This window comes from Labrus mixtus, chromosome 20 (assembly GCF_963584025.1).
Source record: "Labrus mixtus chromosome 20, fLabMix1.1, whole genome shotgun sequence".
NCBI classification, from domain to species: domain Eukaryota; kingdom Metazoa; phylum Chordata; class Actinopteri; order Labriformes; family Labridae; genus Labrus; species Labrus mixtus.
The window spans coordinates 6,998,838-7,019,010 of NC_083631.1; the positions used below are offsets into that span (position 1 = coordinate 6,998,838).

The 20,173-nt window shown below is 43.4% G+C and overlaps 3 protein-coding genes across 5 annotated transcripts; 2 read left to right on the top strand and 1 right to left on the bottom strand.

The window, feature by feature from the left end:
- Positions 1–388: 388 nt before the first annotated feature.
- pvalb8 (parvalbumin 8) lies at positions 389–3,281 on the top strand. Its single transcript, XM_061027101.1, has 5 exons — positions 389–632; positions 1,058–1,125; positions 1,642–1,774; positions 2,426–2,535; positions 2,964–3,281. Exons 2-5 carry the CDS (start codon positions 1,065–1,067, stop codon positions 2,987–2,989), a joined length of 330 nt encoding a protein of 109 aa, XP_060883084.1. The 5' UTR covers positions 389–632; positions 1,058–1,064; the 3' UTR covers positions 2,990–3,281.
- Positions 3,282–10,982: 7,701 nt separating this feature from the next.
- On the top strand, positions 10,983–15,758 carry aimp2 (aminoacyl tRNA synthetase complex interacting multifunctional protein 2). Of its 2 annotated transcripts, none has more exons than XM_061065555.1 (4): positions 10,983–11,155; positions 11,797–12,015; positions 13,161–13,395; positions 14,903–15,758. In XM_061065555.1, the coding sequence occupies exons 1-4, from the start codon at positions 11,117–11,119 to the stop codon at positions 15,289–15,291; spliced, it is 882 nt and encodes a 293-aa protein (XP_060921538.1). In that variant the 5' UTR covers positions 10,983–11,116; the 3' UTR covers positions 15,292–15,758. The 2 variants fall into 2 exon arrangements, with proteins under 2 accessions (XP_060921538.1, XP_060921537.1); XM_061065554.1 differs by having other exon boundaries at positions 10,984–11,239.
- A 1,195-nt stretch (positions 15,759–16,953) lies between these two features.
- On the bottom strand, positions 16,954–19,758 carry zgc:161969 (uncharacterized protein LOC569044 homolog). 2 transcript variants are annotated; one of them, XM_061065552.1, is made up of 2 exons: positions 19,376–19,758; positions 16,954–19,047 (listed from the first exon to the last, which is right to left on the bottom strand). In XM_061065552.1, exons 1-2 carry the CDS (start codon positions 19,565–19,567, stop codon positions 17,332–17,334), a joined length of 1,908 nt encoding a protein of 635 aa, XP_060921535.1. In that variant the 5' UTR covers positions 19,568–19,758; the 3' UTR covers positions 16,954–17,331. The 2 variants fall into 2 exon arrangements, with proteins under 2 accessions (XP_060921535.1, XP_060921536.1); XM_061065553.1 differs by having other exon boundaries at positions 19,540–19,757.
- Between the last annotated feature and the right edge of the window lie 415 nt (positions 19,759–20,173).

Sequence of the window (20,173 nt, forward strand, 5' to 3'; positions counted from 1 at the left end):
CGCAGCAGAATGCCAAAAAGAACAACAAAATACGCACATGAAAGGTGACCTTATATTTCTACATCACTCACCTCTAGTGATAGGGGCAAATTTGAAGTAGGATGTGGCTCAGATGTGCTCGTTTTGGGACTGCTGCCTGTAAAAGGATATCTGCATGAAAAGGTGGGAGGAGGAGGGGGGAGGAAAGAGAAAAAGAAACAGCAAGGGAGGGAGAAAAATGAGAGCGAGAGAGAGATTGCAGTTACATTAGAGTCTCCCTGCATTTACTGTACTGTATAATTCTAGAGGTGAGAGGAGGAGGGAGGGAGGGAGGGGTGACAGGAGGGAGTGGTGTGTGGGGGGAGAAGAATGCGCTTATTAACTTAATTTGCTATTTACAAGGGCGTTACAGATGTCCACGGTCCGGTCTCCGTGTCCACGGGCGTTATAAACAGTGAAGGTTAATTAGTTAGCAGAGAAATTGGATCAGGGGCGGGCAGTTAGAACTTGATCCACAGACAGGTAACTCAAGCAATCCCCATTGTCACTGCAATCAGACCTATATAAATCCGCCTTGACAGACAAGCAGTCACCACACACAGCCTTACCTTTCTGCTGGATCACCAACCGGACGAGAACCCCCCCACAACACGGTAAGTTACTGAGTGGATTCTTGGGAGGTTTGCTGTTTGAAAGGAAAGTTGCTGCTTTCTTATTTTTGCTGTTTTAAAGTTTTTGCAGATTCTCTGGCTCCTCTACGCTTTTACTCAGAGCACTTTAAGTTCGTCCTAGTTTGATTAAAGGTGGAATAATTGCGTGCGTAAAGGGGAGAGTTATGCGCATTTTTTGCCAAAGAAGCTACTGCAACGTTTAACCTGTGCGTAAGAGACAGTGGAGTGTTTTTAACAGTATTTCCACGCTGACTTTCTTTACATCTTTATGAAAATGTAGGACCTATTTGAGCAGCATCGTTACCTGCACACCTTTTCAGCTCTCCATCAGTGACAAGTGCGCAAGTTTGCTCCTGTTCCTGGGTAATTGTGTTAATAATTCACCACGCTTGTCTCCCTACATGCAGGAATAAAATGTCGCTCTCATCTATCCTTTCCGCTGAGGCCATCGACAGTGCTATCAAGGACTGCCAAGGTATCGTCTTCCACCAATATCATTACTTCTCTCTCTTATGCTATACCGTACAGCCTACATCTTCTGGAGCCCTGCTGCGTGTACATGATAGTCTGAGACTGTCGAGATTAAAGATGCATACAGTCATAGAGTTGAGTTGAGCACACAGTAAAGGCTTTGTTCGAGGGTATAAATGAAGATTTAGACTTATTACTGGAGGTGGCCGATGATGAAAACTGGCCCCTCAAACCTCTAAAAAGCTGAAACAAACTCCTTAGAGAGCATTGAGGTGTAGTATTAACAGCAGGAGACTCTACCTCATCACACTTAATAACACCTTATCAGACACATGGCATCTTGTTCAAACAACTTAGACTGATATGAACAGTTTGAGGATTAGCTGAATATTATTACTCAAGACTTTTAATTCTAGTTATGATGAGATATATAGACCTTTAAAGTCCTTTAAATCCTAATGATTGAAATGGATCCTGTGTGTGTGTTTCCTCACTGTGCTCTTTATCCTTCCTCCCCCAGCGCCAGACTCCTTCTGCCCAAAAAAGTTTTTCCAGTTGTGCGGCCTCAACAAGAAGAGCCCCCAGGATGTGAAGAAGGTTTTTGGGATCATAGACAACGATGCCAGCGGATTTGTTGAGGAGGAAGAGCTCAAGTGAGTGAGCGAGGGTTTTTTTTTTCAAATGGATAAAAGATTAGACTTCTTTCACCTTCCCTGTGAGGTTTTTTTTCTTTTTTAAATTCTGCTGCACCAGAAGGAATTCAGGGACGGGCGGGGGATGCCAAACACTCTTAAGACTTACAAGTTTTTCATTGCTGACAGGGCATAGAGGACACATTGCTTTTCATACTATGTTAAACAGAACAAACACATGAATCCCCATGAGAACATTCAACTCTCAGGACGGGCTGTTAGAGTGTGGACATTGTGAGACACTCTGACAAGCCTGCAGAAATGTAGTAACTGTGCAGGCTTGTTGTCCTCAACATTTAATATGACTTGCATATTCCACTCTCAGCACACGTTGTTTTCTTGCTGCTGCTTTTGATTAACCTGTGTGTATATATAAACACTGATCTTCATACTCCTAAACTTCATTGCTGTATTAAATCATGTGTGATTTTACAGACCTATAACTAAGTTAAAATGTAATGTTACCTGTGCACATTTAGATGATTCCTTTTGTCCAATAAGAGCACATTGAACCATTGTGTTAAATCCTGTTATCTGCTGTTGTGGTTATTGCTGTGTTTCCATTAAAACACACCTCTGACTCTTTTGCCTTTCTGTCTCGGTGCACGGCAGGTTTGTCCTCCAGAGGTTTTCCCCCGGGGCTCGCATTCTGACGGACAAGGAGACCAAGGCTTTCCTGTGTGCTGCTGATGGCGACAGCGATGGGCGGATCGGAGCAAACGGTGAGAATACCTGCGGCTTAAGAAAAAAAATCTATTTTCTACTTTGGCGATTTTCTAATGCAAAAGGAACTTCACTTGTTGTAAACCCCCCAACAAAAGGTCTGGTTGTTCTGGGTCATTAAGTTAGAGGAAGACAGACAACCATACATTCCACTGGTAAAATAAGAGATGAAAAACACTGCACACTTTCAGTGCCCTGTATTCAAAATGAAAGTATCCAACCGAAGCATGGGTGGATGCAACGGGCCTCAAAACTTGCACCACGACACTACTTTCCAATTTTTGATTTGCTGATGAGTTAATTTATTTCTTGGGTTATAACCGACTATTATTAGAAATGTAGTGTTAAGCATCATTGTTCTAGCTCTATTGAGGCATGTGTTAGGCTGATGATCATCCATCTTATGCTGTTCTGTTTTTCTCCACAGAGTTTCAGGCCCTGGTCTTGTCCTAAACGACTCGACTCCATCGTCTCTTCATCTCAATCTGACCCCGTCCTTCTCCCTGTTCCACAGCTTCAAGGGCTCTTCTAGATTTAGTCGATCACATTCCACTTTCTGGTTAGATCAAACATTTAATTTGTCAGACTCGCTCAGTTCCACAGACAAACACACTCTCATCATGTTTGTTGTGCTTTTTTTTTTTTTTTTACTTTTCGGTTTTTCGACCGATCGTAAAGCTGTATTTCCCAAATAAATGTACACTAAATTTACCAAATTACTGAGAAATAAAAGAATAAAATCCAACTCCTGTGGCTCTTTTCCTTTGTTCATTTTTTTGTTTTCATTATTCTATTCAAGTGTTATATTTTGTGTGTTTCTGTGGGTCTTCTGCAGTTCAAGATGTCACCAGGTGGCACGATGAGTTTGGTGATGCACAAGATGGTATGACGATATTAGAATTGGGAATCTAAATATGACACTGATCCAGATGTTCCAATACACAAAACAAGCACACAAGCAAAAACACATTCACACGCCCTTCACTGCGTCCTTTAATCTTACCCTCATCCAGCAGTAAATGAGGCCAAGGGCCAGACAGGTGAGAAGTGAGACGTGTCCTGAAAACACAGGGTTTCTGTTTGAGATGTACAGTATGTACAGTACAGGTGTGTGTGTGTGTGTGTGTGTGTGTGTGTGTGTGAGTCACAGAGCTAGCGCAGTGAAAAAGCAGGGGAGGTGACCTTGATGACCACCTGAGTGTCACTGTGGCTGGATCGAGTGACACCTGACCTCAGCTTTGTAAATAAACCCAGCTGAACCTCGGTGCTGCTCAGACACACACACACACACACACACACACATACACACACACACACACAAACAAACACACGCACACACACACACACGCACACAGATAGGAAAACAAAACCCGAAGCATTTGCAAAAAATCAAATATGAGGTCAGACTCAGACGGACCTTCATGCAAACACACATGATTCTGCATATCAAACACACGCACATCAGAGATGCTGTTAATGAATGCATCAGTGTGTGTGTGTGTGTGTGTGTGTGTGTGTATTTATGCTTGTGTAATGGAAATGCAAACTCAGCAGAATGCTATAGCTCAGAGCTTGATTATTGTTGAAGCTATTGGCATTGTTTAGTAATAACTGATTATTTAAACATTTTTCTTTTATTGTCTCTTTGTTTTAGGGATGTGGTGGTTGAGTTTGTCTTCTAGTTGTTATTCTGAATATCTGAGTCATTATTTGTACGTTTGTTTCATAAGAACTTGGGGTACATGAAGAGTACGGGCAAGTATAGGAAGGCACAAGGGAAGGTGTATTTTTATTTCCAGGTGCTAAAAAGAAAATCGACTTTCATAATCAACATACTAAATACTCTGATACTACCTGACTTTTGATACCACGGGGTTATAAATTATACATTATATTAATGATCGATAGTATCAGAAAGTACCAAAACGTCTTCTTCTGTCATGATTTCCACCAAAAGCTGAAGACAGAGAGTACTGTCTAAATTGTAAATATGACGTTTGCATGCTTTTGAGCCATTCAGACAGTGTGCAGGAGTCTTTTGTTAATTAAAAGCAAGAAGTTACAGAATATTAGGTGACCAGGTTTTATATTTTTATTGCTGTGGTATTGAAACAAGTATTGGTATCGTTTAAAGGTCTGAAAACGTTATGAGTGCCTGGAATTTATTTTTAAATGTTCATCCTGTGTAAGATTTAGTGTCAAGTTTCCTAAGTGGCTCGTTTGATATTGAGTTTATTTATCGATTGATTAAGCATAAAACACTGCTGCTCTTACATGCATTTCTTAGTCAGCTCAGGAAAAGTTTGCACAGAATGTATATTCAAGAATCATTTTATTAAGCCCATCAGTTCTCATAAAAACATCGCCTCTCTCCTCCCTGCAGCACACTTTAAATAGCACACAGCTTCTCCCAGTCTCTGCATTTAGCGGATTCTCTGGATTTAAATTAACAACTACCTCACTGTTTACCCGAGCACTAGAGGCGCCAAAATGCAGAGTGCCACACGTTCCTCCAGCGGTTCCACCTGAGCGTCATGTCAATTACCTGTTTATCACAGAGAGAACCTGATCATTAGTGAAAGACACCTGCTGCTCACTGCTGCGAGGTGAACCCTGCTATTAGCATGAAGTCGTGCTCATAAGTGCAACATGTGAAGTCAGAGCTATTGCTGCTTGATTCTGATGACGTGCTGCGATAATGACAGAGGCTTTAAGAGTGTTTACAGGCCTTCATCGATCAGTACCTTAAAAAAGAAACAATAAACACATCTCCTCACTTTGGCCTTTAGCTCATTTTCATGATACATGCTGGTTTCTTTTTATTTTGATACGCAATGCGGCCATGCTGCCCTTATTTTCATAAAATACACCTTTAACTGTATTTTACATTTAATATTTATCCTGTTATAATCTATGGGGTTTCACTTTCTAATAATCATGGCATTCTGGTCTTGTTATAATGTCCATGTTGTCCTTTTCATTGTGTGATTACTTTCTAGTCTGAAGCACGCCAAGCTGCACTTTAAGTATGAAAGGTGCTATAGTGTTGAAGTGTTTTATTATTCTATGTACCTTGTCATGTCATAAAATTCATTGTCTCCAGGATGACATGAATGCGATGAAGCCAAGCAATGATTTATTTTGCATTTTAATACGTAAAGTTGGTGACTATTTTAAACATTTTTTTTTTTTTTTTGAAGATTTATTTTTGGGCTTTTTGGGCCTTTATTGTAGAGATAGGATAGTGGATAGAGTCAGAAATCAGGGAAAGGAGTCATTTAAGGATACCTTTCCGATAGAAAAGGACAGCTGTCATTAAAAAGTAACACCAAGATTCCTTCAAGTGTTTGTGTCGTCGTGTCGGCATGTCCCCACCCCCCCAACGCTGTAAACCTAGGGGGAAACACTGAATACGATATGATATGGCCTGGTAGGATACAAAACAGTGCAATACATTTGATATCTGGGTTCTGTGTAGCACTGCCATGCAAAATATTGTGATATTTTGTCTTCTCCCAATGCATGTCGGAGAGTGTTAACCAGCTACTTTTACAGACATGTTGTCAATCAGTCATGCATCGACAAACACAGTGCTAATTAGATCACCATTTATCTATATCTGCTGTTTTCACTTTCTGATCCTGCAGGCATGGGGTGAAGGTGCACAACGGGTTGGGGTACACAACTGAAAGCAGGACAAGGTTGGGGAAGCCAGTCGGTAACACAAGCCGGAGGACACACAATGGAGCCGTGACCCCTGCGGGTCAGGGGAGGCGAAGAGTAAAACAGGAAGGAAACGTGAGCCAGCAGGTCGACGCTGACTGCTGGATGTGCAGCTGTGGGACAGCAGAACAAGATGATGTGACAGGCAGATTACCTGGACTGAAGGGCAGAGAGGGAGGGACCCAGAGAGAGAGAGAGAGAGAGAGAGAGAGGCAGACAGAGAGAGAGAGAGACAGAGAGACAGAGAGAGAGAGAGACAGAGAGACAGAGAGAGAGAGAGTGAGAGAGAGACAGAGAGACATAGAGAGAGAGGCTGGAGCGATGTGTCTGGGAGAACGTACCTCTGACAGGACAATAATGTCTTTGTGATATCTGAGAAAATGTGGGAAATATGACAGACGGCAGCAATTCAGCTTTTGTGTTATATAAGTTTATGCATATATTGCCATTTGCAATAGTTGTGACAGGAGACCAGGCCTGCAGGATATGAGGAAAATCTGTGATGTGTGATAACATCATTCAATATTGCAGTGAAAATATTATTATGAGCTAATTCTAGAATATAGCATGTTAGCTTTTGTGACAGTACCTATGTGTTTCTAAATAGCAGGAATGCTTTATTTCTCACCAAAAGCTCCTCAGTAACACATCATGTTTTATAACCAGTTAATCTGAGTGCAGTGGACTTCTGGTGCTGCAAAGGTGGGATTGAATAATCCAGGTACCTTGTAGGGTTGTCACAAAACTTCAACACGTTGCGAGTAAAATCGAACGGGAGCGTGCCTACGTTCCCACATTTCCTTTTTCATAAATTTGTATCAGTTAGGGTGAGGGTAACTTATCCTAACCCTACCCTGTGGGAACATAGGGCTGACCCCAAATCGAACAATATCAACAAGGGCTGCGCAAATAGTAGAAGTAGTTGCAGAAGTCACCCTGTTATGTCAGGTTGTAGCATCAGGTAACAAAGTATGAACCAATCAAAGAAGTACTCAAGCAAAGACACCTCTAGGAACATTTTAGTGTGCTGCAGCGTGCATCTCTCTTTAGGATGAACACATCGGCCTCCCCTGCTCGTCAACTTCAATAATTGATGCCCTCGCTTCATTGTCACCAAAAACTCATATCAAGAAAGGAGTGTCAGGCTCACCTTACTGATTAAGTCTGTGTGAAACTTTAATGTGCGTCCCATCTTTAACTGATAACAAACTGAGCTTAAAGGTATCAGAGATGTTGCTACCCGATAGTCTGAACAGGGAGGAACGTCGTGAAAGATTTAACTGGCGCGTTAGGATGACTGAATGGGCTTTGTGAGCTCAGCGCAGGAACTCTATCCATAATGCAGGGGATGACAGCACTGCCTCTGTTCCCCAACAAGCATTAGTCCTGAGCCTCTACTTATGATGTCTGCGTGCAGCTTCCCTTCATTAATGAATGATGGGAAAAGCACGTATCAATGGCCACCCCGGATACACACAGCAGGGCGCTCGTGGAAAGCGATTTTCTAGAAATCCACTTCCATTGTAGCTCCAGCTCGTTGTTTACATATCTGCTTTTTGACAGGTTTTTAGAAGCTATTAACTAATTCAATGTTTGCAATTTGAACTAAAAAGCCACACCCTCCTTAAAGCCCCCGAGCAGCTGCTACATGTGCTGACTCACGGGGCAGACACAGTAATGGCTGTCGTGCGGCAGCAGACGGGTACTTTGCAGACTTTTCCCAAATGAGAAGGCACAATCAGATAAGATGGCGAGAGTCACCCGGGACAAAAAACTTTTGACGAGCTCAATAATCGAGGCGAAACTGCCGGGTTGGGAGGCGGACGGCTGAAGAATGGTTGTGCTGAGGTAGAGCTCAGTCAGTAAACATCTTACAACATCTAAAAAGTGAAGTAGATGCAAACAGAGAGTCAGCTAAACACACTGCATTTATAAAAAAATCTTACTTACAAGCGTCTTCCTCCTTATGGGCTGGTTTGGATAACATTTTCATCAACAGAGATTAAAACTACTTCCTGTGATGATACTCTCTTTTATGTTCCCTCACATTAGTCACAGCTAAGTTATAGGCCTCCTATCAGTGAGATTTTATCCATACCAATACTGCTTATTGATATCGATACTCTAGAGATATTTAAAGATTAAGAAAAAAAGCTCAAAACGCCTTCTTTGTAATCATTGTTGAATGTTTTTTAAAAGGATACTTTTGGTGAATGAGGCTCGGCTATTAAAGGAAAACATTGAAGGAATGTTATCGTTAAATAGGAGCAGTGTTTGTCCATGAGCTGAAGTCAGGTACCAATCAGGTACAGGACAGGAAGTCCTTTCTCTCTTTAGCTGCCATCAGTCTGTTTAATGAGTAATATACAAAGAATACACCACCTGTATGCAGGACAGTTGTACACACCTGAACATAAAGTATTTTCTGTGTGTGTGTATATAAATTTAGATATTTGAATCATAACCAAAATGGTCTCAACCTTCTGGTCTCACCATGTGTGTTAACGAGAATAATAACATTGATTGTTTGACTTATAATTGGAGCGTATTTCCCTCAATGTCCAACTATTCCTTTGAGGCAGAGTATAGAAGTCCAGGGAAAGTTTTTGAAAAATCCCGCTGGCCAATCAGTGACCCAGTAAGACAAGCACCTACACGGCCCATGTCAGCCCCGCATCCTGCAGATTGACAGACTTCAAGTCCCTTGTTCCTACATGATTTAAACACCTACTGTGCACTGTCAGGTTTCAGCTCCCTCCGCAGTCTCAGTTTCTCGCTCTGGTCTTAGTCTGGACATCAGATCTGGCGATTACCTCAGCCGAGCTGCCAGGTCAAAGTCCTCCACTAAGTCACAGCCGCTCCAACTGTACTGTAAACTTTTGAAGGACTCAAACACGTGGAAAGTCATTTTACTCCTCTTGCCTTTGAGTTTGTTCATAATTCTTATTTCTTGTCATTATTATCAGTCTGCCTATCTATGTCGACTTTACTGTCAGTCTTTTTTGCATCTATGTCGCTGCCTATCTTTGTCTGCTCTAATTTTCAGTCTTTATGTCTATTTTACAGTTTGTGGTATGGTGTGTGTTATTTCCTAAAAACCTAACCAGGGACAAGGATTGCAAATAAGCAACAGCAAAAGACCTATACACTGCACTCGGTTGCACTTTAATTAGATGTTACAAAACCTACAGGTATTGTCCCTTAACTAAATCATATTTACAAATTCACACATGGAGCTAAATGTTTGAATGCATCTCCTGCAGTTACTGATTCTGTTGTTGTTGTTAGGTTCATAGCAGAGTGAACAGCTCCTCTGTTTACTGCTCACCTCTTGCATTGCACTTGCAGTGAGAAATAACACTGTGGCGTCCTCTAGTGCGTTTGCGGTGAAACATTCAGAGAGCAATGTGGTGACGTCAGACGTTAATGTTTTTGTAACATCTGGATGATTTTAGCACAGCTGTGTGGGTGTCATAACAACCAAGATTAAAAGCTCCCGTTGGTTAATTCCAAACGAATCAATAAAACTCACCTTTCACTGGAGTCTAGTTTTTTTTCTGCTGCATTCAAGTGCACCTCGGACGCTCGGATTTCCAATAGATTAGACTTCTTCCGATTTAAGTGCGTTTAAGTCCAAACTTTCAGTCCTTATGTTGAAACAAAATGAATAATAAAAGAGAAAATGTTGAGTCCTCAAAGCCTTGTGCAAGTTACTCTGAGCGAAAAGAAACTACAATATGTGGACAAATACAGATGCACTGATTCATTAAAAGTTTTGTATCAACACAACATTTACTTCCGTCCGCCATTTTCGGCGTAAAATGACGTCACGTATGGTTACCTACCTTTTAGCCTAATTAAAAAAATGAAGGCAACATAATACAAAATCTAGTCTTTATAAAACAGTCTTTAAGAACTAGGGTTTTTATTGTTTGTTGTATTATTCTACAATAATAATTATTTCTTGTGTTTTTATGTAAGACAGATGTTCATTAAAAACTAGGAAACCTGGGTTTGTGTGTATAAAATGTTCAAGAATAAGAACAGTGTTCACACAAAACAATCATCCTTCTTATTGTCCATGATCAATCCAGTTTAGCTTGGAAAACTTTGGGTAAAGCCAGTCTTCAAAAATTAAATAAATTATCTGTAGTTTTCACAAAACACACAACTAAAGGTTTCAAATCCTTATCGCTTTTGCAACACGTCACTGGATGTATACCCTCAAGATTTTAAATTAATCTCTTTTATCTGGGGAATCATGATAACCCAAATGTTTTTCAGCATGTAAAATTGTTGCTTCGATTTTAGGAGGGCAGTTCCGTTTAACTTTTCCATTCGGTAACTATTTTTTCTGATAATTTATTTTTCTAAATGTTCTTTATTTGTAACATATATTGACAGTACTTAACATTTTAGAATATCAATACAAAATTGACAGCAATCACACCTCCCGTAGTTAAGACACTGAACCAAAAAATAATTATCTCAAGTACAAAGAAAAAAATAAAAAGGGGTAAAGAAAATCTATAAATGAAAAATAGGCTCGTAGACCTCTGGAAAAGGGGTCAGACTAAGTTACAACCTTTTAAACATGTGTTTAGTAATATCAATTAATCTGTAATTGCACTCCAATTATTCGCAAAAGTGCTTTTAGTAGTTTTCCGATTATTTCTTTAACACCTGAACGCATCGTTAGCTTCACCGGATGTGATGTCACTGCGGCCTCTTTCCTGCGTGTCAGCGTCGAGCGTCGGTAGCCGCTGCTGCTGCCTGTCAACAGAGAGACACACCTGTGTCCAGGTTTCTGTTTTTAACCGTGTATTTGTGACAGTAGGCCACTAACCGTCACCCGCCATGTACCAGGTAAAGCCCGTCAGTGGAAGTCACGTAAAGGTAGATTTACCAACGTGCATGTACAAGTTACCAAATATCCACGCGCAGCATGGGAACAGCTGCACATCTGAGCACGCGCTTCAGGTAACTGTGAACTGATTTCATTTGGACTGGGTTCATTTTGTCAACAGGTTAGCATCATGTTAGCATGTTAGCAGGTGTTTCCTCCTGTAGTTCGTTTAGTTTTTCACCTGTTCATACATTTTAATCTCGCGCGTCGTATTAGCATTAGCTCCCTTTAGCTAAACTAGCCGGCTAATTTAGCATGCTAGTACAATTAGTAGCTTCACTTCTGGCTGATGCAACAATTACTGCAGAACTCTACAACATATTCAAAGCTTAAAATCCAGGGGATTGTTTGAGGAGTTTACTAAGACTGACACTGAAAGAAATGATAACAGAAGTGTCTTAATGATGACACAGCTGTATACAGGAGACCCTTACTCTATACCAGGGCTGATCTCAACACTGGGATTATGTTTAATATGTTATAAATACTGTATCAATGTTACATTTCCAAGGACATTCAATTGTAGAAAAAAACAGTTTCAACCCTGGATTTAGAACAGCTTAAAGGTCTTTCTGAAATATTTAAAACTGTAAACTCCCTTCATGATGTAGTTCTCTCCTCCTCTCTGCAGAATGGCGAGGTGGACCCAGCAGTCAGAGCTCTGGAGGCCCGGCAGGATGAGATCTTGAGAAAACTGTACGAGCTGAAAGCTGCTGTGGACGGCCTGGCCAAGACGGTGACCACCCCCGATGCCGACCTGGACCTAACTGTCAGCAGCTGCCTCTCCTCCCATAGTCCCATCCCTTCAACCTTTAAAGGCGTCACAGATCTGGACACAGTTCTGGGCAAGGTGATCGATCAAATGAGAACCATACTAGCCTGCTCTACATCCAGGCATGAACTGAATCTAGGACTTATAGTACATTTTACCTTTTCCTAACAGGTAACACTCCTGTTTGTATACAAAGTCTCTTGACACAGCCCGGACAAAGGCAACAGCAAAGAAAGAGAAAACATCAGACCTAAACCTTCATCACATAATTTGCAATTTTGCAACAAGACATGCATTCAATGGCCGGATTGGATAAGTGGGAAATCGCAGGATTTGAGAAATTATACTCATACAAAAACAATGTCGCATGGAATCAGCTTTTTTGGGGAGTAGGTTGCATACTTATAGATTTTCTCCATTGTCAATAATGGATTTAAATGCTGCTAGAAAGACTTGTACTAAAATAAAGGAAAGCATTTGTTTCTATCAAAGAGGCCCAATTCCACCCTGAGTGTTTTGTAAGACACAGAATACTAGTGCTGTCATGATACCAGAATGTGAAACTCAGATATGATTCTAATAATAATCAAACCACACTGATACCTGTTTCAACACCATGAGAAAAAAAAGTCAGATGTACCCAACAACGGGTAATTATTTGTTTTAATGATTAGAAATTGCAAGCAAACTGTCAGCTGCACCAATACATTTGCAACATTTTGGTACAGAAACATTTCAGATGTATGTATTCAGACAGAGTGCGGGAGTTTGCTTGCAAGAGTCATATTTTTCACTATTTTGGTCTTTTTAAGGCCTTGGTACGTTTTGCTGCTATTGATAACTTGAATTATGGAGATCTTATTGCTTTGAAACACGTGGTATCAAAAAGTATCCACAAAACAAACATTTTGACAACTTTACAAAATACGGATTGTCTTCTGGGAAGAGAAAAAAGGTAAATCTTGAGTATGTAGAGTGCAGTCTTGAGTTGTTTACCTGATCACACCCTTCACAAGAAGTCATTACAAGTTGGGAAAACAACTCTGACATGAACAACCTGCTCATAATTGGAATGTGTTTCAAAGAGACATGTGGGTGTGGACCGATTAGAGTCTGTTTGTGCAGACTGTATTGACCTTTTTAAAGCAGATACATGCCGTAGCACTTTGTTTATTTTGGATGCTGCTCCTCTTTACCTCTTTTTATCTCCATCATGTCATCAGGACCTCGGTGCTCTGCGGGACATCGTCATCAACGCCAACCCTGCACAGCCCCCCCTGACTCTGCTGGTGCTCCACAGCCTGCTGTGTCAACGCTACCGGGTGCTCTCCACCGTCCACGTCCACTCCTCGGTCAGCAACGTGCCACAACAGCTCCTGTCCTGCCTCGGACCCAGCCACGCAGACAGCTACTCCCGCAACTTGTTTCAGCTGGGCTTCACTCTCATATGGAAAGACGGTAAGGCACAGTCACAGAGGCAACTGATTACAACTCCTTTAACTATGCCAAAGTAATTGTACCATACAATGAACACTGAAATAAGACATCAAGCCATTAGAGGAGAGGAGAGGCTTTTTTACTGTGTGATGTAGTGAATGTGTGTCTTTTGAATAATGTCAGTAATAAGACAACAATGCAGCAGCCTGTATGTCCTCCTAAGTTTAGATTCTGGTCCTGAATGTTTTTTCTGGACCAGAGAAGGTAGGCGGTTTTAAGGCACCCCCACACAGTCGTTTTGGACGCCCCTCGGTTTGTCAGATATGAGAGCAGTTATCAGGTCAAACCAACAGGTGTTGCAGCGATGGAAGCGGAGCAAGAGAAGTGGTTCAGATAGAAATGATTGTACCTGACCTAAAAAGCCTCTGCATGTTTCTAATAAGCTCCACGAGCAGAAACGTGCTCAAACTAGGATCAATATTGGAGATGCTTTTGAAAAATGGAGAGAGGTTAGAACACAGAAAGGTTTACAGACCGATGCAGAGCTGGCTAAACACTGAAGCTTCCGTTTTCGGGACATGGAAACCCCCATTTGCATCGACTCTAGAGAGGAGGGGGCAGGGGGGAGACAGTTCTCTCCAATGTTTTGATTTTTGACTGCAATACCCATTTTAAACACTAGGTGTCATAGTAGCATATTGCTCCTTTAAGGATGCAAGGATGGACATATTTTAAAACAAAAATCGTCTTTTTGTGCTCAACACCTCTTATGCTTGATTACATTTATGGTTTATTATGCTTTTGAATTAAGTCATTTGAAAATTGGTAAATACTTAAATTATCTTTGTGTATCAGTCATTTAATTACTAAACATTACAAGCTTCGCACTCACCCTAAAATCTGGTTTACAAGACGCACTTTTAATACCTATTTTTTGATCCAAAAAGTGGGCTGGCACCTATGTACCAGCACGACCAATAAACTGGTATAAAATGTGGAGACATGAGCTGTCATGACTGCAAATGCAGCCGCCATCCTCACCCAGTTCAAGACCTAAAATTCACTCCCAGTCATTGTGTTGTGCAAGATGCTGCTTTGCAAAGCATGCTGGGATACACAGCGACACAGACCAGGCTGGTGATGTAACTTTTTAACGGCTTTTCTCCTTCATTAGGATATAATTGTATATTAATAGAAAACAGTGGTTTAATATTCAATAAAAAAAACCTTGTAGAGTGCTGGTTTGATTGAAAGGCTGCTCAATTAAAGACAACAGGTGAGCAGCGTGACTCTAGTCAAATTAGTCGCAGGCTGTGGGTCTGTATTTCACACCTATCAATTAAACTGTAGGCTGAGAGCACAGTACTGTAGCTAGCAGGACTCCCCGAGGCAAAAGGAGAGATGGTACTAGAGTTAACTGCACAGAAACTTCAGGTTGTGGTGTTGTCAATAGTTGGCATTCTTACTTGATCTAAAGGTTGTAAATGACTTTGTTTATCATTAGTTTAACTTTTTGTTCATTTTACAGTCCCCAAACTGCAGATGAAGTTCAGTGTGCAGAACATGTGTCCCATCGAGGGTGAGGCCAACGTTGCACGTTTCCTCTTCAAGCTGATGGCGCCGTACCCCAGTGACCCGGCTCAGGCCACACTGGTTGATAACTGGGTGGACATAGCCTTCTTCCAGCTGGCGGAGGGCAGCTCCAAGGAGCGGGCCGCCGTCCTCCGGGCCCTCAACTCCGCTCTGGGCCGCAACCCGTGGCTCACCGGGTCTGAGCTCTCCCTCGCGGACGTCGCCTGCTACTGCTGCGTGCTACAGAGTGGCTCCGTCTCCTCCACTCCAGCGAATGTCCAGCGCTGGATCAAGTCCTGTGAGAACCTGGGACACTTCAGTCCTGCCAAACTGCTCGTGAAGTGACCCCCGGGCTGAACCAGGACCAAGCAAAGTGAGAGAAGGGCATTAGAATTTTAAAATACACGGGCCATGTCTGAAACAGTTTCTAATGCTTCCCTCCTTATCGTCGTTTGTAACCAAACTGACAGAGACGAGGGCAGGAGCAGGAAAGTTGACAGTTAAAGTTTCTTCTCTCTGCCATGCTGCTTTTATAAAACAAAGAGATGCTAATAATATGTTTATTTTGAAAGGGAGGAAGCATGAGAGGACTGTAAAGACAAGGGGCTGGGTGACGGATTCAATCAAAAGTACTGACAGAAGCTATCTAACACACACACTGTACACCTTCCACCCACTTTGTGCCTAACATGATCCTGTTCTAAATGTGTGTGTGAGTAATGTGTGGTAAAGGGTATTACCGGGTGTTTTCAGGAGTAATACTTTGTACCATTTCTTTTCTGAACTCATTAAAACTCAAACTTTGGATCAAACTGTGAGCTCAGGACTGATTGTTTGTTTGAACTAACTGATCTATCAAAACTGAAGCGCACAAGTGTGTCCAACAGGTGGCAGGATTCCCTTTAATAAACCGTCATGTGGTTACTTCTAACAGGGTCACAGAGCTGCAGCTCATCAAAACGGAAAAGGACGTCTCAGGTCTCTTCCTTGTTTCCTCTCTCCTCTGCTTCCTTGTGGTGGGAGGGACTAAGACTCAAGTGGAGGAGGCAAGTGAGGGATGCAGGGATGTAATTAAGGCACTGAGTACCCCTAGAGTCATGTAAGGTAGGGAAACACTGGACGGGTGGTTCCTCCATGATAAAGACACAAGAACTGGAATATAAGAAAATAAATCAGAGCCAACTTGGCTTGCATGTTTCTGGACAAAACCAACCTGTCCATACTTTGATACTTTTTGACACCACCTGCTTTAAAAGCGCACAATCAGTTATAATGATCACTAGTATCCTTTTTTAGTAGCCTGTACGGCTCCAAAATAATTTCTAAAGCAAGTATGTCTGCAAATGAAATATGAAAACTACAATCAACCTGTTTACTTAGACAGCTGTAAAGTGTTTTTTAATGTTCACTTGTTAACTGTTCCTTTAACTTCCAGCTGTAAGATATTCGACATAAGCCTGACACGCGTGCGTCCTGCAGGAATCCTGTAACACACACTCCCCTGACGATCACTCGGTCGAAGTCGGTTTTCTCTCTCTCCCTCTTCTTGTGCTGCTGCAGAAGTCAAAAGACAAGCAGACAACTTGAATACATACATACACAATCACACATGCCATGATGTGCAAAAGAAGAAAAAGCAAAACCCCGAGGGTCTCCGGTCCTCTCCTGAGGTTTGGGTTTTGCATCGTTGTCGACAGCTCGGGTCCGAACAGAGAGTGTGTGTTTGTACGCTCTGACAGCCTCCTGTTGGTCTCCTGGCAGCTGCCTGACAAGACTGACATGTGGACACAGGGAAGGGGAACACACTGGGGGACTCTGCAGGAGGAAGAGGAGGAGGAGGAGGAGCAGTTTGGGCTTTTTTGTGATGCTCTGAGTCACGCTCAAAACCAAAGCTTCTCTGAAACTGTAATCAGTGTGTCACTGCTGCATGCAAACGAAGCAGCAATGCCGCCTCGCCACCAATCGTTTTCCAGTTGATGGAAAACAAGCAGAGAATCAGACAGCAAATAAGGCTCTTTCCATATCTCTTTATATATGATATAAAACATACAGACACGAGATGCATTCTCATTAAACAGCCGTAGAAAAAAACAAAGACACATCACTTCAGTTTGACCCTGTAGCTACCTCAAATCACAAACAAGAGCACAGACACAACAGATGCTTTGTCACTAACTTCAGTTCATGAATGCCATTGTCCATGATTGTCTTTTTTTTTTTTTTTTTTTTTAATCCACGAGGCCATTCAGCAGTGAGAAGTACATGATATCCAAACAGGTTGGAGGCGGAGCGATAATAAAAAAAGAAAAGACACACGTGGGCTTTTTTGTCTGAAATAATATATTACTCGGTTTGATTCTGCATCGTTAAAAGGCAGAGAGAGATTCACTCTGTGATCAGAGTGCACACGTTGCTGTTGTATCTCAGCAGCTGAATGCGTTCAAAGTAGTCGTCGGTGAGAAAGTTTCTCTGCGAGGTCACCAGGTTCCCCTTCTGACTGAAGAGCCGCTGGACGGGCGCCGTGGAGGGGAGCGTGGTGTTGTATTTGAGGAAGAGCTGCTTCACTCGGGGGAAGTCCTGAAGGCACTCCAGGCTCTTCCCCTTTCCTTCGATGTACTTCTGAACCTCCTCCATCACCCCCCGCTGCTGGATCTGAATGGCGGGCTTCACGGGCCCGTAGCTGAAGAAATCGTCCTCGGACTCGATGGTCGACGAGTTGCGGCTGGCCGTCGCCACGGTGATGATGCAGGGATCCATCTGAGAGGCCTCCGTCGCCAGCAGGGAGCACATCTCCTCCCGCTCCGACGCCGCCATCCACCACAGGCGGAACTGAGGCGTCGTCGCCGTCGCTATCTTCGCCTCCGTGCTGGTGAACAGCTCCTGGAACCGCACGTCGATGGCCACGACGACGGCGTTGATGACGTCGGCGAAGTAGTTGGCGGCGTCTTTCTGCTCGTTCAGCTTGTTCTTCAGGCTGAGTATGGTGGGGATGACCAAACCCAGGTAGCACTTCTGCTCCGCTTGGAAGAGCTCGAGTGCGAAAGCGAGCGGGTGGAACACGGCCACGTACTCCTTGAGGAACGCCGTCTCCTCCGGCTGCATGCGGGACACCTCCAGGCGGGCGCACAGCTCCGTCAGCTCGCGCTCGCTCAGGGAGACGACCTTCTGCACGGCGCAGTACTCCACGTTCCAGCGGACGACGGCGGGGACGACGAGGGCCATTTTCCCGATCTCCTCGGCGGCGTCCATCCCCACCTGGAGGTGGTGACACTTGCTCCATATGGAGTACACCTTGGCCATCGTGCTGTAGTGGAGCTGACACATGGGCCCCTGCGACACCGCCTGCCAGAAGTCCTCCGTCACGATCAGCTCCAGGGTGTGCGACGCGCAGCGCTGCACCGTGGGCAGGAACAGCAGCATGTCCTGCTCCGGCTCGCCCTCCAGGATAGCGCCCACGTTCTCGTAGAAGCCGATGTCGTCGTCGTCGTTGTCCTGGACGTCCAACGCGAACTCTTTGAACACGCTCGTGAAGGGGCTGCCGTTGTCGGTGACCGTGGTCTGGACTTTGCTTTCGATGTTGTACGCGACGTGGATGTCGTGTATCCGCCCGGCGATGTTGTCGTAGGTAATCCTCCCCTGCAGCCGCGCGAACCCCAGAGCGGCGGACTTCCTCTCCAGGGACGCGGCGTCGATCCAGTGGCAGGTCATCCCGAAGAAGCTCCTGCTGTTGGCCGTCCAGACGTCGGCCGTGGTGCACACGTACTGGACGCCGCTCAGCTTGGACATCAGCTCCTCCCGCATCCTGGAGAAGCCCTGGTCCACCTTCGTGAACAGGGTCACCCTGTCCATGGACTTCAGCCCCTCGGTCAGACCCTCGATCAGCTTCCTGAAGCCCGGCTGCTCGAGCACGTAGAACGACTGACAATCCTCCACGATGAAGTTGAAAACGAGGTCGTCAGTCTTCGCCTGGGTCATGCACTTGGCCATGATCTCGGCTTTGAGTTTTTTGAGCTGCAGGTGTCTGCTCTCGTCTCCATTCTGCTCCTCTTTCCTCCTCCCTCTCTTGGCATCCGGCCTGGCCTCACAGCCCAAGTGTGTTCTCTGAAACACAGAAACAGCAACAAGGTTTTCTTTTTTGGAAGTTGTTGGGAGGGGTGTGTCACTTCAACTTAAAAAAAAAAAGAGTTTGAATAAGTTTGCAAACTTTAACTGCATTAAAAAAAAAAACTCAGAATAACACTTGTGCATTGTTTTCTGTTGCAGCTGGGTTATAAACAGAGCCTGCAGCGCCTTCAGTCTGTGCACAGCATGCAGCCACAATGTAACGTTATTTCTCACCAGGGTATCTACTCATTCATCGACTCCTGTAAACATTAACCCGGCGCACACAAAGGAAGCATTACAGGGAAATTACTCTCTGTAAACTTACGTCTAAATGCTTCTTTAGGTTTGATGTGGATGTTTTCGACGTGGACAGCAGATTTACCCTCGGCAGACATAGATTACACTGGACGATGATATTTTTCCCTTGATCTGCCTTGTACGTGAAATGGTGGCGATAACGCCAAGTGTGCATTGCCGACTTGCTCTCACCGTAGTTGTCCGGCGCATCGACATCCATTTTCGGACGTTATTTCTACTGTTTACTGACGTCCTGAAAAATATATTAAAAGTACCGTAATCCGGTTTAGTAATCGTGATTACACGTAAAGTAACGATGGCGGAGGATGTCTCCTCATGAAAAGGGGGCAGGCCTTTGTTCAGATGTTGCATAGAGAATAAAGAAGGAGCAGACACGGTGGTCACTGCTTACCTTCGCACATGCGCGTTTGTAGTCGACAGAGTCAACCGAACCCTGCAGGTTAGCGCAGTACGCATGCACTGTACACTCACGGGCACCCGTACTGTAACGTCACCGTCCACTGCTTGGGATTTGTTTTCCTCACATTCGTGGTAGTACTTTTACCAGTATTTCCTTTGCCTCCAGTGTTGGAGTGAATTGGCGCCACCTACTGGACTGTGGAGGTAGAGTATCACGAGTTTTTCATTAAGCCAGCTGTGTCAAACATAAAGAATATTTTAGTAAAGAGGGACAAAGAAGGATGCATCAAATAATCCCTGAATTGCGTGATTTAATAAAGATATTTATTTTAATTAGATTAGACAAATCTCAAGTGCAGTAATAGATGTACAACATTCTCTTTTCTCCTTTTATTTTCATACTGTT